The sequence below is a fragment of the Eublepharis macularius genome, chromosome 7 (genome assembly GCF_028583425.1).
Source record: "Eublepharis macularius isolate TG4126 chromosome 7, MPM_Emac_v1.0, whole genome shotgun sequence".
Lineage (NCBI taxonomy): Eukaryota > Metazoa > Chordata > Lepidosauria > Squamata > Eublepharidae > Eublepharis > Eublepharis macularius.
This window is the reverse complement of record NC_072796.1, coordinates 140,858,550-140,875,811: the sequence shown is the minus strand read 5'-3', so window position 1 is coordinate 140,875,811 and position 17,262 is coordinate 140,858,550. Positions and strand designations below refer to the sequence as shown.

General features: G+C 46.4%; 1 protein-coding gene across 1 annotated transcript in view; it reads right to left on the bottom strand.

Annotated features, from left to right (window-relative positions):
• Positions 1 to 16,222, bottom strand: part of RHPN1 (rhophilin Rho GTPase binding protein 1) — a 49,629-nt gene extending 33,407 nt beyond the window's left edge. Inside the window, exons 1-2 of the mRNA XM_054985097.1 lie at positions 15,780 to 16,222; positions 15,453 to 15,562 (exon numbers count right to left, since the gene is read on the bottom strand). Coding sequence (XP_054841072.1) covers positions 15,453 to 15,542 — 90 coding nt within the window. The 5' untranslated portion in view covers positions 15,543 to 15,562; positions 15,780 to 16,222. The remainder of the gene's footprint in view (positions 1 to 15,452; positions 15,563 to 15,779) is intronic.
• Between the last annotated feature and the right edge of the window lie 1,040 nt (positions 16,223 to 17,262).

Below are 17,262 nucleotides of genomic sequence, written 5' to 3'. Positions count from 1 at the left end.
GGCTATTAGATGCCATTCAATGTGTCTCCATCTCTGCTGAATCCAATCTTTGCGGCTGGGAAAGAGTGGTCTAGAAACCTCAGAAAGTTTTTATGTAGCTGGGCTTATTCCCTCAAGGTATTCATTTTCTCTGAATTCCTAGCTTTCATTGAAAAAAGGGTAAGTCTTTAGCCCCTTCTCTTGCAGATATATAATGGGAAAGGCATATATCCAGAAAGGAAGACGCTAGAGACTAGGGGTGTGCAATTCCGGTCTGATCAAATTTGGGATTCTTGGATAGACCAGTAATAGCGCTCTCAGTTAATATTCAGAAATAACTGAGTCAATCATTGTTATGGGGGAATCTTTCTGGGGGGGGGCACAGAGGGGCTATTTTTAGATGATACCAGAATTGCAGCAGAAAAAGCAGTTGCAGATGGCTGCAGCTTCAGGAGTGCAACACTTCTGCAGCCAGGTTGGTTCTGCTGGGATTCTCTGTTTCTGTTGGGCTTTGTTAGGTCTTTTTGGGAGGCTTTGCGTCAATCGTCGCTCTTTGTGTGTTTGACATTGGCTTCCATGCTCTGGAAAAAAAACTGGATTTTCGATGGTTGTTGGGGGTTTTCCGGGCTGTATTGCCGTGGTCTTGGCATTGTAGTTCCTGACGTTTCGCCAGCAGCTGTGGCTGGCATCTTCAGAGGTGTAGCACCAAAAGACAGAGATCTCTCACACTGAGAGATCTCTGTCTTTTGGTGCTACACCTCTGAAGATGCCAGCCACAGCTGCTGGCGAAACGTCAGGAACTACAATGCCAAGACCATGGCAATACAGCCCGGAAAACCCCCAACAACCATCGTTCTCCGGCCGTGAAAGCCTTCGACAATACAACTGGATTTTCCTCCATAGGAAACAATGGGGAGTAGCTGGGAGCACCTTGTTCAGGGGCCTTAGAATTGGACCCGTTGACCTATTCTTCTTGAAACTTGGGGGGGGGGCAGTCTTAAAGGGACAGGCAGCCCTCAATTTGGGCATCATTTGCTCCAAAGCCCCCTATCTCCCCAGAAAGTTTCCCCCATAGAGAAAAATGAAGCCAAATATATTCCTGGAAAAAACCCAAATCTGAATACTAAACTGGTATTTTTGGACCCAAATATTGGGAATACCGATATTTATGGCTTTCCCAATACCCCGACCTTAAGAATTACTGATTTTTTAAGTGCAAATATGAAAGATTGACTTTTAAAAAAATGAAAGCTGGGAAATCAGAGAATCGGCTACAATGGGATAGCAATACAATGATATTCTAGTGCCAAGTTTTAAAAAAATAACTCAGTGGTGGGGGAGGAAATGGCTGCCATGGGGACAGGATCAGAGGAATTTTCACACCCACACAGCAAGCATCTTGGCTTTACTGCAATCTTTCCCAAAACTTCGGAGCAAAGCTGGTTTTAGAAAGACAGAAGAAAAGCTGGGGAAGTCCCCAGAGGTGCACAAATGCGCCCTGATGCTGTAGCAAAAAACTCATTTCCCGAAAGCATTGGGGCTGATTACCCATGCAGAAGACACCACAATGCTCCAGGCTTCCTGGGGTGATCTACAGGGTGAAAGAATGGACATGTAGTCCTTTCCCAGCTCTAATATTCTAGGGAAAATGTGAACATCTTTGGCCTCTCCATTCTAAGACACGCAGATTATACAGACGAAGCTTAAGTTGGTTCCTAGTTCCCGGTTCCTTATTTGCAGTTCCTAGTTCCTTAGTCGCAGAGCAAAACACAAATATTGGGCGAATTTTAATTTGGGGTTGGGGACATTCTCTAGAGTGCTGAGCTGTGTGATTTGGGGTGACCCAAAGATTTTTTTTCAGGTGCAGCTATCCCCCTTTTTGCTTATTGATTTGTTCTGGGGGCACCCTACTTTGAAGCGGTTAACTCAAGAACTGGGCTGTGTAGGAGGACCCAGTATCCGTCCACTTAGAGGGCAGAGTCTGCTGGATATGAAGGTGTATGATATGTGCCCCTACAGTCTTTATTTTGGGGTACAGAGCTTTTCAATTTCCCCCAATATTTGTGTTTTGCTCTGCGACTAAGGAACTAGGAACTGCAAATAAGGAACTGGGAACCAACTTCAGCACAGAACTTTTCAATTTCCCCCAATATTTGTGTTTTGCTCTGCAAATAAGGAACTAGGAACTGAGAATAAGGAACTGGGAACCAGCTTCATCTTCGTATCATACAGACACATCCTAGTTTTCCCTGGGAAACAATAATCCAATCCATGCCGCTTCGGCAACCTTTCTCCTCGCTCCTGACAAGCAAGGGTGGCGCCTACCCTGTTCAGATCTGCGGTACATGCTCCTCTATTGCTGAGAAGGGAGTTTTTATGGTCACAGAGCGTGCAAGCTCAGGAGCCTTCACCGTCGCAGCTCACTGAAGTTTGGCTATTACACCTCCTTGCATTGAGGCTGCAGAATGTAATGAGGGTGTTATCAGTTCCCTCCCCCGGGGGGGGGGGGCAAGGCAGCCAGCAGGAAAGAACATCTTGCAATATAAATAGAACACAAAAACAGGAAGCTCAGGGAGTGACAGGCTTGCTGACGCGGGCTTTCACTCCACATATCCAGATGTGCAGAGTGTCAGTCCTGGTCTTCCAGAACTAGCCCGTTGCAGAATTCACAGACTGGACCGAAGGCCTTAGCAAAGAGCAAATGAGCTCTGCTGTGATGCTCACGATATTTTTGACAAGCGCCTGACAATCCCAAGGGACTCAGGAATAAGCCAAGCTGAGCTGCCCCAGGAGGGATTCTGGGCTTGCTGAGCCGGCACCTCCACCTGTGACCCCATCAGCTGGGTCTGAGATGTGGCTGGGGGACGTCTCAGGAGGAAGCCATAGGAGCCCCCCCCCATTAAGGCTGCAGGAGGGCTCAGTCTGGTGGGCTCCTGGCTGCCAACGTTCCTCCAGGGAGACAACCCTCAAAGAGCTTTCCCGGGTTGGGAAAGAGCTAATCTACCATGCCAACCTAAGAGCCCCGTGGCGCAGAGTGGTAAGCTGCAGCACTGCAGCCCAAGCTCTGCTCACGACCTGAGTTCGATCCTGGCGGAAGCTGGGTTCAGGTGGCCAGCTCAAGGTTGACTCAGCCTTCCATCCTTCTGAGGTCGGCAAAATGAGTACCCAGTTTCCTGGGGGTAAAGTGTAGATGACTGGGGAAGGCCATGGCAAACCACCCCGTAAAAAGTCTGCCAAGAAAATGTTGTGATGCGACGTCCCCTCATGGGTCAGGAATGACTCAGGGCTTGCACTACCTTTACCTACCATGCCAACATCTAGAAAAGGTAGGTGTTGCTGTGGGAGGTGCAGGGGGTTGAGATGCAAGCAGTGTCAGGGTCCGGAGCAAGCTGGATAGTGGTTGGCCGTCCGTTAGGCCTGCCCCCAAATAGCACACAGCAGACGACGAGGTCAATTTAACTGTCCTCTCCAGGGGTCATTTTGTAGAAAAAGAGCTGGAGGAACTCATTAGCATAACTCATTAGCATATGCCACACCTCTTGCCATCATTAGTATAACTGATTTGCATATGCCACACCCCCTGACATAGCCTATTCTGGCTGTTTTGGACCCAATCCTGGCCATTCAGGGCCGAAATTGGGCCCAAAATGGCAAAAAGGGGCTGAAAATGGCTGAAAGGGGGCCCAAAATGGTCAGGATTGGGCCACTGATGAGTGGGAGAGTGATCCACCACCTGTCAGAGGCCCAATCCGGGCTGTTTTGGCCCCAATCCAGGCTGAAATGGGCCCAAAATGGCTGAGAGGTGGGCGGGGCCACCTGACATGTGACCTCTTTGGGGAACTGCCGGAACTGCGTTCCTGTGCGTTCCCCCTCGAAATGAGCCCTGGTCCTCTCTATTTAACAGAAGCCGGAACAGTTATTTTCACTGTTGGCTCCGTGGGTCAGTTCTCCTCTCCTTCTGACCTATGCCACCCCACAACTACACCACAGTATGGCTTTTAAGGCCTGCCACAACCAGAGACACACCCCCTGAGCATTTCCACCATTCCAGCTCCTTCAGCCCAGTGCCACGCCTTCACCAGCAAATACAGCGCCGGCCAGGGCTGGCCAACCTGGGCGAGAGGTTGGCATCCCGGAACAACCTGCCCCACAGATCTCTCCTGTGCAGCTGCAGTCTCCCAGCTGCCCTCAAAGTGTGCCCAGGTGGGCTGTGCTCATCTCCTAACACATGCCTTAGCTGCTCTACCTCCTCTCTCATTGGAGGAGAAGGCTGGCTGTGACCGGCCCAGGTCACAAAGGGCTTTTGAATGAAGACGAGCTAATGCGCAGCGTCCTCCTAAAGACTCCGGTCTCACCCACAATCCTCTTTGCCCTCGAGGTGAAAAGCCCGAAACTTTGGCTCAAAACCCAAGACCTCAGTAATGCTGAGCTGAAGAGAATCTCGAGACTTTTGCGCGGGCTACAGCTTGAGCATCCCGCATCACCTCTTCCCCCTTGCCATGGGCCTTACCCAAGACAAGAACACATTAGGCCACACAAAGCCGTCTATGAACAATAGCTGACTCTGCATAATTTATACAGCATTCGTCACCTTTTCTCGGCACTACTTTGGTATGAAATTGAAGCCTGGAGGATCAACACGTAGCTAATCCAATATCTCCATTCCCTGTCATTTTAGACAGTCAGTATCACAAGACAGAAGGGGGAGAGTGGTTACATTCATAGGCACATTTGTGTGCGGGAAATGCGGAGGGGGTCATTCAGGCACAACTGTCACATTTCTGTGATGTGCGCGTACACAATTGCAGCTCAGTTCAGAATTCCACAGGCCTTGTGCGCAAAAAGCAACTGCCCTTTAGAGCATATGTCTACACATGGGAACATATTCGCCTCTCCTTTCCACTTTAGAAAGTGCACAAGCCCTGTTGAAATGAATAGGAGGCGTCAGGGCTTTTTCTCAGCTGGAACGCGGGGGAACGGAGTTCCGGAACCTCTTGAAAATGGTCACATGGCTGGTGGCCCCGCCCCCTGATCTCCAGACAGAGGGGAGTTGAGATTGCCCTTTGCGCCACTCCAGCGCGGAGGCCATGTGACCATGTGCTCCGAGGACAACCCATTTCTACCAGCCATATGACCATTTTCTCCGAGGGCAGCCCACTGAGTTCCACCACCTCTTTTCCCAGAAAAAAAGCCCTGGGAGGCGTACAGTTCAAAAGGACTGGGCGCCCGGGAGAAGAGATGTAACACTTCCAGAAATTTTAAAAGCATGGGGGAAAGCCCCCTTTGGGTGTGGGATGGAAATCTGGGTGGAACTGAAATAGATACATTACTTACTTTCCCATCATAGCTTTGCTGCTTTAACATCATAAGATGTGTTATTTAAAACTCAGGAGTCCAGAACCTATAAAACTAACAAAACGGTATGAGCTTTCGTGAGTCACAGCTCACTTCTTCAGCTGTGACTCACAAAAGCTCCTACCCTACCACAAATTTTGTTAGTCTTATAGGGGCTACTGGACTTTTGCTCTTTTCTAGGGCTACAGACAGACTAACACAGCTACCCAACTTGATTTAAAACTCAGCATATAAAATTGTATTAATTGGCATATACCTTTAAAGTATAAATGCCTTAATTTTCTACGAGCAAAATTGCAGATATAACTAAAATAGATGAGAGTTACAAACTGCAGCACTCTGTGCTATCTTAGCACATTTTACTCATTCCAAAAGAAAAAAAGCAAGAGTCACCTATAAGACTAACAAAATTTGTAGTAGGGTATGAGCTTTCATGAGTCACAGCTCACTTCAGATACAGCTAGAAAGAAAAATAATTTATTTCACAGGACTTTTTTTCCTCAAGTGCTCCCCCAAACTTCCCATGTTTTTTCAAATGGAAAAAAAATAGGAAAGACCTCAGACTTTTTTCTTTGCTATATACTTTGAATAAGATCTTGTCTTAAAAAGGATTTAACTCATTTCCACATTAAAAAAAATCATAGTTCCCCACCACTCAATGTTTTCCCATTTTCCTCTGGAAAAACGGGGGGAAAGTCCTGAAAAAATGTTTTTCCTAAACTTCTCTGGATTTTCTCTTTACTACTTGCAAGACCTGTTGAGCTTTCTTGGATCACCTGGCACGAGGTGAGCAAACTCCCTGGATTATATCCAAGGAGTGCTATCATTTTCCTCCGGTCCTTGCTCTTGTGTCTTTTAAATCAGGCAGAAAGTCAGTAGGTCAGATTTTTCTCACTTCCTTTTAAAAAACGAAATACTTCCGTGATGGTTTTCCAAATTTGCTCAAGACAGGTAAACATCTTAAAATAATCAACACTAAAAGAAAAAACGCAGCCAGAAATTACTATCTATATATGTTTAGACAGCAGCAAAACCAATGTGTTTAATTTCTGCAGATCCAGTTGTGGATAAAAGCACAGACAACAAAGATTACGAGAAAGCCTCTCCACCGTTATCTGGTACTGCCGGTGTGCTAACCACGGGGCTCCCTTCGAAAGCCTGCGTGGAAATTTTACCTGCTCAAAAGACAGCAGAACGATTATGGTCTGGGAGGAACAAGACAATCCTCAGAAAAGTTACATCCTTCTAAGACCACTGAAGTCAATTGCCTTAGAAAGGAACAACCGTGTTTAGGATTTCACTGAAAATATTTGGCCAGTAGTCAATTCTTTTCACTGGACTCTGATTTGTTTCACATTTTATCTATAGTTTTGGCTTTGATCCATAAAACCTCAAGCGGATCAGGACCAGATTAGCTAAATAACCATCAGCGCCCGCATAAACCTTGCCAGGTAGGATCTTCTCTAAAAGTCCTCATATGATAGCTCCCCTTCAGAAGTCAGGGGACCAGGTCTTTTCCCATGCACCCCAGCCATGGAAAGATTGCTCGGCACTTCCTGAATTAAATTTTAGGCATTGCAGTTAAACCATTTCGTATTATTTTGAGTGCAACTGTTGCTTCTTTTGTTTGCGTGCCTGCTCTTTTATGATCTGCTATTTTCTATTTTATTGGTCAACTTGTTTTATTGATGTCTTGATTTTAATGTAATTTACTTTTTACTATAAAGCCATGTTGAGGTGGAGGAGAAGTCATTTGCATTAATAAGCCCTGTATCCTAAACTCACCAGCCTTTTAGAAATGATCCCCCACTGATCGTCTCCCTGTAGAGTTCCCGAAAAGTTTTTAAGGAATTCCAGTGCACAGCTGGAAAGACACAAGAAATATCTCTTGCTATGTTTGTCCAACTGTCATACTGTGATTCAGTGAAAACTTCCACTGCCTTTTTGAAAAAATCCCAGAAGTTCACCTTGTAACCAAGTGAGTTTTGACTTCTGAGTGATGGAGCAGAGGAAATGTCAGGTTTGGAACTAGGAAACTTTACTCAGCTCTGAGACTCATGGAGGCCACCCTCGCCCGCCTGACTGCAATTTGGCCAAGGTCAAGCAAGGCCAAGCCTATTCCCCGAAGGCTGTTGAGAAAGAGACGTGATCTCATGATGTATTGCAACCTGCTTTGATCCCTTGGGATAAGGTGGGAAAGAAACTTAACTACACAACAATGAAGAAATGTTGAAGAGTATTACAGAATTAACTAAGGCCCGATTAGCAAGCTATACGGCAACCGTGGTTATTTCAAGTGGGAACCATGTTAATTATGGGTCATGTAAATTCAGCCTGGGTGGGAGTTACTGACTGCAAAACCATGCCTCAATGTGGAAGCGATATTTACATCGGAGGCATCAAAGGCTGCAAGACAGTCTGACTGGAGCACCAGCTGAAAGGTTAAGGCCGTACTCTCAGTCCAGCGAAACGGCTGGAAAATTATACTGGGCGCTCGAGCGGGTTATTTTTACTGCTTTAAAGATAACGCTGCACTGGAGAATTTTTTTTGTCCCAGAGCAATTTATGCATGCTTTACACAGAAGTCCAATTTCGTTTAACGGGGCTCACTTCTGAGTAAACCTGGCTAGAACTGCAGCCATTGTGGATTTAAATTTCTAGACTATGCCAACCATCATGTTCTTGAAGAGAAGGGCTGGCGCTGTTGGCAAGAGTGTTAGTTCATACTGGAACCTCCAGCCCAGGCTATGGTTGCATATTCAACATGGGACTCCTTGCTGGAGGTCCCTTCCCTGAATGACTTGTGGCAGGCATGGGGCAGCCAATTTCACATGATTTGGAAACCTTTGCAATGCTATTTGTTTCCAGGGGGTTTCGGGAACCTGACTAATACCAGTCTGGCTTGTTGAAATTACAGTGTGCTCATTTTTTATTATTGCTGCTTTCGGTTTTGTTGAAGCCTTGAATAATCTTGGATGAATATTTAGTTTTAATCAAAGTGGAAGTTTGAAGTTGGGCTTTGTTTAATGCATGGTTAGTTATAGTTTTGTTAAGGTGTGTAATACTGTATTTGATTACCTTTGGAAGATACTTCGCCGAAAGAAGAAAACAGGGCATAATTAAAAAAAAACCAGAAAATTACTACAGGCAAGCAAATGTGACGTGGGCAGAGAGAGAATATTCACTGGATCGCTTTATGTGAAGGTTCTTATATCACTGAGTTGCAAAAAACAAACACAATAAAACCCACAATTACTGGCTGGAGATATTAAATTAACCATTATTATATGCACAGGAAAAAAATGAGAAATCTTTCAAAATATAACAGCAGCTGCAGCCCTAAGAAAATTAGGTAACTAGAGTGGTCTAATTGTGAATGAGTTGGACTAAGATCTGAGATCCAGAGGAGTTAGCTGAGTCAGTCTGTAGTAGCAAAATAGTAAAGAGTCCAGTAGCACCTTTAAGACTAACCAGCTTTACTGTAGCATAAGCTTTTGAGAATCACAGCTCTCTTCTTCAGATGCATCTGATGAAGAGAACTGTGATTCTCGAAAGCTTATGCATCTGAAGAAGAGAACTGTGATTCTCGAAAGCTTATGCTACAGTAAAGTTGGTTAGTCTTAAAGGTGCTACTGGACTCTTTTCTATTTTATAAAGATCTAAGATGCCCAAGGTCAAATTCCACAGGCCAGTCTCATACTCTCAGCCTAACCTACTCGCAGAGTTGTTGTGAAGGATAAATTGCAGGAAAGCAGAACTGTATATAGTGCCCTAAGGGCTGAATAAAAATGTGCTGGTTAGAAACTGTGCTATTTCTAACTGTGGGAATTGCCATAAGTCCTTCCATCGGACACTGCACTGCTCATGTGAGTAGAACACTAGCATGAACCGCTGTTAGAAGAGCTAAGCGGACATCAGTTAATGCTCAGCCAGCATCTAAATTGTTGAAAAAAGGAGAAACTCATTTCCAAAACTCATTCCCAAACGTAAAACAAAAAACAGATTGCAAATGGGATACGTATTATAAAATCAGGGCTATAAGCTGGGCTGAGAACTGCAAGCAGGAAACAGATGTATGGAGGCCTCAGTGACAAGATAGCATTATCCAGCCAGGGAGATAACGGTCCGGCGCTCTCCGCTGCGCTGGGTGGAATCACCCTGGCAACGATATCCTAACCACAATGCATCCGGTGGACTGCTCCAAAACAGAATTCCCGTTATCCCTCTGTCAAGTCTAACCACGGTCTCTTTTAGAATAACAAATATATGAATATGCTTTTTTTTTTTGCCCCCACACTCCCCAAAATGTGGCTGGTGTGAGTCATGTTGTGTTGCTAATTTATTTCTCATAAAGCCTTTCATACCACTTTCATGTAAGTGGTATTTTAAAAAACCTTGAAATTTGCATGAATTGGACCAGGAAAACTTAGTGTGATGAAACAGAAAATGGTACAAAAAAAATTTAAAAAGAAAAAGATTTACAGGCTCATTTTGCCCAAGCAAAAATGGAAGAAAGATTTTCAGGTCGAAATGACAGGGCTGCAAAATGTGGAACTATCTTGCCCAAGAATCCAGGGCTACTACAACTTTGAGAAATGTATTCTTGCTCTCTGGAGGATGTTGCATTTCTCCGGAGACAGCAAGCAACAGGCAGCAGTGAAAATCTAGTTCTATAGTTAATTGCGAATGAGCCCTTGAAATGGGTAACTTTTAACCTTTTCCAGGTGTGACTGCTGACCCCATCTGGCAATATGAGACCTAGATGAAAACTTCTTTACTATATATATATCTGTTGTTTTCCTTCCCGCTGCCCCTGTCTGCTTGTCTTCATCTTTTCTCCCTCCCTCTCTGCCTCACCCTTTCTCCCCCCATGAAAAATGAAAAAAGTGAGTGTGATCTCTTTTCTGCGGGTTTCATTATCCCTCCCCTACCCAGCTGAACTCCCCCCTCCACGCTTCAATGGGTATCAAACCAGTAAGAAATGCACAATTGTCCTGAATCTACATTACTGAACTTTACATAATACAGGTCTAAACTTCAGGGTCCCTATTTAAATCCAGTCAGTAAAATTTGTTTAAAAATCCATTTGATACTACCCAGAGGAGTTAGTTGTGTTAGTCTGTAGTTGCAAAATAGTAAAAAGTCCAGTCGCAGCCTTTAAAACTAACCAACTTTATTGAGGCATAAGCTTTCAAGGACCACAGCTCTCTTCGTCAGATGCATCTGATGAAGAGAGCTGTGGCTCTCAAAAGCTTATGCTACAATCAAGTTGCATCTGACAAAGAGAGCTGTGGGTCGCGAAAGCTTATGCCTCAATAAAGTGAGTTAGTCTTAAAGGTGCTACTGGACTTTTTACTATTTTGATACAACCCAGGTGTCATGCATGAAGACAAGAAACTGACTTAAACAGACGATGGTTCTATCAAGGTTAGGATCATCTGCTCAGATGGGCAGCTTCTGTAGCACAGTGGTTAAGTGGTTTGGCTGCGAATCAGCACTCTACTGGTTTGAATCCCAGTCCTGTCATGAGCTCAGTAGGTGGCCTTGTGTAAGCCACTCCTCTCAGCCCAGCTCGACAGCTGTAGTGTAAGGATAATAATAACACTAACTTGTTCCCTGCTCTGGGTGGGGCCCTAATCTGTCTAGAAGAGCAGTACATAAGTGCAATTATTATTATTTCATATTTTTCAGGGGTCTCAGGCTGAGGTCTTTCACATCACCTACAACCTGGTACTTTTCAACTGGAGATTCCAGGGACCGAACCTGGGACCTTCCGCATGCCAAGCAGATACTCAGCCCCAGAGCCACAGCCTCCCCTAAGCTGCAACCTGTTAGAGAAAGAATGGGATCATGGTTTAAGACTGGAAAGATCTGGGTTCAAACCCTCACTTAACCATGACACTCGCTGGGCGGCCTCAGATCTACCGGTCACCCTCCTTCAGCCTCAACAAACTGTTTCATTCCTATCACAGAAACACAGAAGTAGAATGAAGTCCAAGGGTCATCTAGTCTAGCCCCTGCACAATGCAGGAATTTCACAGTGACCTCTCCCACTTCATCCCCCTCGCCCCAGTGACCGCTGCTGTATGCCCAGAGGAAGGCAAAAAACCTCCAGGAATTCCAGCCAATCTGGCCTGGAGGAAAAGTCCTTCCTGACCCCAAAGTGGCAGTCGGCATTACCCTGGGCACTTAAGAGAGGGCCACGAGAGCCCAGCCCTGGCTCAGCCCTTCATTCCCTCCCTCTCTCGATCTGCGTACATTCATGTTAAGTCAGAGGATCATCATAGCTGTCAAGCCTCTTAAAAAACTCCAAAGGAGGAGAGCCCAGCACCTCCCGAGGAAGCCTATTCCACTGAGGAACCACGCTAACTGTCAGGAAGTTTCTTCCATTTTAAGCCAATGGTTCTGGTCTGACGCTCCAGGGCAAGAGAAAACAACTCCACTCCATCCTCTATGCGACAGCCCTTAAACTATTTGAAGAGGGCTATCACCTCACGTCTCAGTCACCTCCTCTGCAAGCTAAACACTCCCAGCTCCTCCACCCTTTCCTCCTAGGACTTGGTCTCCAGACCCCTCACCATCTTTATAGCCCTCTCTGGCCATGTTCCAGCTTGTCAATGTTCTGCTTAAACTGTGGTGCCCAAAGTGAACACAATACTCTAGGTGAGGTCGAACCAGAGCAGAGTAAAATGATACCATCACTTTGCGTGATCTGGACACAATACGTCTTTTGATACAGCCTAAGATCGCATTTGCCTTTTTAGCTGCCCACATCACACTGCTGGCTCATGTCTAGTGTATGCAGGACTTTTTTTCAGTGGGAACGCAGTGGAACGGAGTTCCGGCACCTCTTAAAAATGGTCACATGGCCGGTGGCCCCGCCCCCTGATCTCCAGACAGAGGGGAGTTTAGATTGCCCTCCGTGTCACTGAGCGGCGCAGAGGGCAATCTAAACTCCCCTCTGTCTGGAGATCAGGGGGCGGGGCCACCGGCCGTGTGACCATTTTCCGCAGAGGGCAATTTAAACTTTAAAAAACTCCCCCCTTGTTCCAGCTGACCCAAAGTGATGTCATTGTGCGGTCTTGAGTTCCACCACCTCCTTTCCCAGAAAAAAAGCTCTGAGTGTATGATCTGCTAAGACCCAAAGATCCTTTTCGCATGTACTTCTACGAAAACAAGCCTCCCCTGTCCTATAATTATAAAATCCTGTAATCGTTCCTGTGATTTCCTACTGGCAAGTTTCTTTACCCACTGGCGTGACAAAAAAACCCAGATTAACCTCACCTACCTCACAGGGTTATTATGAGGACAGAATCGAGGAGGGAAGGATAAAAATGTACTAAAATAAAATCAAAAGTGATAAATTCTTTCCATCTTATTAATGCATATTTTATGAGCAAAGTGTTGGATTCTAATTCATACTGATCTGTGCCGTGGGAAAGTAATTATTCTGGACGCCGTGGGAAAGTAATTATTCTGGAATAGTTATTATTAATTATGAATTAATTATTCTGGATTATTCTGGATGAATTAAGTAGGGTCGATGCTGGTTAGTAATTTGATGGGAGACCACCAGGGAAGTTCGAGGTTGCTATGCAGAGGCAAGCAAACGCAAACCAGCTCTTTTAGTCTCTTGCCTTGAAAACCCCAGGCAGAAATCTCCCTAAATTGGCTGCGACCTGATGGCATGTAACACAGACACAAATTAACAATAATACATTAATAGCAATACTTAGTTTCTGTGTTCCAAGCACCTTATTTGTACCATCATTCGGTCTGAATCTTTCATTGCTACCCTGGCATTCTCCCATCCCTCTTCCTCTTGCTCGGTACCTGACTTCTCTTTGTCATGTTTCCCCCCGTTGAAATCTAGACTGTATATTCCTTGGGGCACAGACCTGTCTTTTTCTTGCTTACATTCTCTAAAACATCATCTTTGCTGATGCGACTGCATATATCAGTCAGCTAATTCCATATGACTTTAACTTTAACACGACCATTCTTTCTGAATCTTTTAAAACAAAAAAGGACCAAGTATGAACTATCCTGCAAGCCTAGACAGGTTGCTGATTGTAGTAAAGAAATATTAAAGCACCCATCTGGTCTGCCTTGGGCTGGTGAAGTTTCCTTTTTTCCATCCCTCTTTGAGTCAACAGGGAAGAAGTTTTCAAAATTCTAGCAGAAACCAGTTGGAAGAGGTATCAGCACCTGCCACCAAACAGGTTAGTAACTTACAGTACAATCTTAAACCGAGTTACACCCTTCTAAACTCATCGACTTCAATGGACTTAGAAGGTTGTGAACTCCGTTCAGGACCATTTTGTTATAACAATTTGCAAAGCTAACATTTCCCCAAAGTTATGGGTAATTATGGAGAAACTTTCAAAATGCAGCCCTAAGCAAAAATTGCCAAGGGTATTTGACAGTTGTGGGAAAGTGAATTTATTCTGATATGGAGGCTATGGAGATTTTTTAAATATCCTGCTGGAAAAAGGTTTTGTAGTGTCATTAGTGAATAGTCTTATAATTAAATCCTTATAAAAACAGATAAAATGCACTGGGGCACCTTTTTGCCCCTCTTATGGTCCCATAGTTTCCTATTCAGAACAAAACGGGTAGACTGACTTCATACATTATATATTTCAGGAATACACAAGCTGTTTTAGTGTACACCTTAATTGTAACATGTGGATGCAACAAAAAAGTGTTTGCCCTCATGTTTATCGTACAGCTCCCCCTATGAAGAAGCCACGACCAGGTGCAATTCCCTGTTCAGTGTGTGCATTCTGTGGGCAAACCCTTGAGTAATGTGTGAAATGGCAAAAGCACGGATGCAGGAAAAAAGCCGAAGATTGAGACAGCTGCATCAGAAAGGGCTGTAAAAACTAGGACAGACGGAATAAAGGGATCAGAGAAGAGTTTATTGCAGCTTTACAAATATCTCCAGGAAAAAATGATTGCCCTTTCTGGCACATCAACAGCCCTTAGGAGAAAGCAAGACACTCTCGTCCAGAATACGACTCCTGGAAGCAAGAGGTTGTTTACAAGCCTACATTAATGAGAGAATGAAACTCTTAAGCAACCTGTTGGCAGGAAGGGTAGAACATAGCAGAAAAACATATTCTACTGCCAACCTGTTTCCCGTGGGCATCCCCAACCAGCGGCCCCAAGGCCAGGGAGAGGGCAGCTGCTGATGGTAGGCTTTCACCCAGCCAAGCCAGAGACTTCATTTGGAAAGACCAGCCACAGGCCAACAATCCACGTCTAGTTTTTTTGGCTTAGGCTTGCTTAGGAGCAGACATGAATGGCTGCCAAGAACCCAGCCGTCATGCAGCCCGCGGGGAAAATGCTAGCATACAGCACCAGCTGAATTGGAGGCGCTTCAAAGGGAAGTGGAGAAAGAGAGAACTTTTGAGTTTCACTTTGAAGTCGGGCTACCATGGGATGTGGCAAGCTTGAAAATCACACCCAGCACCCATTTTTGTAGGGTGGCTTTGGCAGAGGTGCCCTTCTTTCAAGGCACCCCACACCGCCCCGAATGCCTCTCTCTCCTGTCCACATCTCCCGAACATCTGCCCCTTTCACTGCCTTTGTCCATTCAAAGTTTTAAAACACCAAGTCACAAAAACCAGCCGAGGAGGCACAATATCCTCAGCACATGGCAAATATGGCACTGATGCTAAATGTTAGTTCAAGGTACTTACATTTTACTGGCTACGTGGAGTGATGCAGCAGGATTGGAGCCCAGGGGCACCTTAGAGACCACCAAGATTTTCAGGGTCTGAGCTTTCGCGAGTCGGAGCTCCCTTCATAAGATACTAGAAGTACAGAGTGCAGAAGGGAGCTCTGACTCTCGAAAGCTCAGACCCTGAAAATCTTGGCGGTCTCTAAGGTGCCCCTGGGTTCCAATCCTGCTGTTCTACTCAGACCATCAGGGCAGCTACCCATCTAAAACGATCTACATGGGGTGACAGATTGCACATGGCACAGAGTTCTTGCCGGATATAGTCAGAAAGCAAAACACCACCTAAGTCACAACACCCCTGACATCCACACCCCCTCCTCCCCACCCAAGTTGGCTCTGCCTACCCCCATGCCAAGCCCTTCCCTGGCCGTACCTTGCGCACGCTGCCACTCTCGGAGGGCTGTCGCAGGAGAGGAAAGCCTCCATCTCCGTCCGCCTCGCCTTCCTCTTCTGGGATCATCATCACCGGTGCTGGCGGGGCATCTGTTGGGCCACAGGTGGTACCATGTTTTTAGGGTCTGCACATGGCTCCGACGGGGCGGGGGGGGGGGCAGGCACACCACCCTGGTTTCTGGGGGTCCCCTTGTGGAGATCGAGCTAGGCACCCTCTGGGATCTTGAGCAATTGACAGTGGAACCCTCTTCGCTGGGACACCTGAGAGGATCACCTGGGATTCTGAGACCCTTCGGGGCACACCCACCTGCTTGATCCTCCAGGGGTCCTGAGAGCCCTGAACTGACGCCTCCAGTTCCAGGGGAGGCAGGTGCCTCTCGGAGCTTCTCTCCAGATTCTTGAGCATCCACCTGTTGGATTCCTTCCCAGATCTGGTTTTCCTGCCTGAGCCTCCGGCACCTTTCCAGTGGGGCGCTGCCTGGACCTCTCCCTCTTGGGGCCCTGGCCGCTTTGCACTTGAGAAAGGGGAGTCTCGTCTTGAACAGAGGGAAGAACCTTCCTTGCAGGATTCTGGGATCTCTCCCGAGAGGTCCTTCCGTGGACCTCTCACCCACCCTGACCCACGCCAAGATTCTATACCACCCCAGTGCAAACCCTCAAGATTGCAGGGAGGGGGTTAGGCGATCCAGCGCCCCCTTATTTGGCCCCCAAACCTCTTCGCCACAAAGATGGCAGGCGGGCTCAGCGCTGCTTGGGGATGAACCCGCAGGACAATCATCACACTCGAGCATCGCAGCTCAACCAGGGGCAAGAGAAGGAGCAGCCGCCCTGGCCAATAGGGAGGCAGCTGGCCTTTGACAGGCAGCGCCTTCATCCAATAGGCGTCGTGGAAAGGAGTAGGCGGGACATTCCTTAATACGGCCCATTGACTCTTTCCCAAGGGACGGGGAGGAGCCGAACAATCGCGTCTCCCGGGGCAACCGTGGGAATTAGAACGCGAGTGACGTCAGGCGGGGCGGGCCATTCACAAACTCTCGGCTGGTGTTGCAATAATGAAGGCGGAGGGGGAACTTTGCAAAATCTGGGCTGGAAAGAGGAAAATCCTCTCGCCCTTCTTCCAATGCAACCTTTGAGTTTTCTAAAACCGTGCTTAAGAGGGAGGCAGTTCGAGCCTCCTCGTCCTTCAGCGGCCCCTTGCACATTTATTTATTTATTTATTTCCTTGGGAGTAAGCCTCCCTGCATTCAGTGGGATCTGCTTTGGAGTAAATATGCACGGGGAGGGGGCGACTTGGTAAAAGCTCTTCGCGGGGGCGTCCTCGAGAGAGCAGCTGAGATTCAGCAGGCGACGCCCAGCGAGAAAGGGCTGCGTCTGTTGAAACGGTGCCTGCGATTTGCAACAGGTATAAAGCAAGGAGATCTAGCTGGAAAGCGATGATCTGTTACTTTTAGAGCATTTTTCCAGCATCCAAAATGTTTCCAAGTTTTGTCCTCGCATCGCAACAAACCTGTCAGGCTGGGCGACATGTAGACACCGCCTGGGTAGTTTATTTATTGTTTGTTTATTTATTTTATTCAATTTATACCCCGCCCTCCCCACAGATGGGCTCAGGGCAGCTAACAACATTAAAAGATACGTTAAAATCACAAAAACATGAAATAAATAATTTTTTAAAAATCATTAAAATAGTCCAGGAGCAGGCTATTTAAACAAATTTTGGGAGTCCATATCCGGGCATAGCAGATGGCCGAGGGCAGCCCCAGAAGAAGTGGTGGTCTTAGATGGAAGAT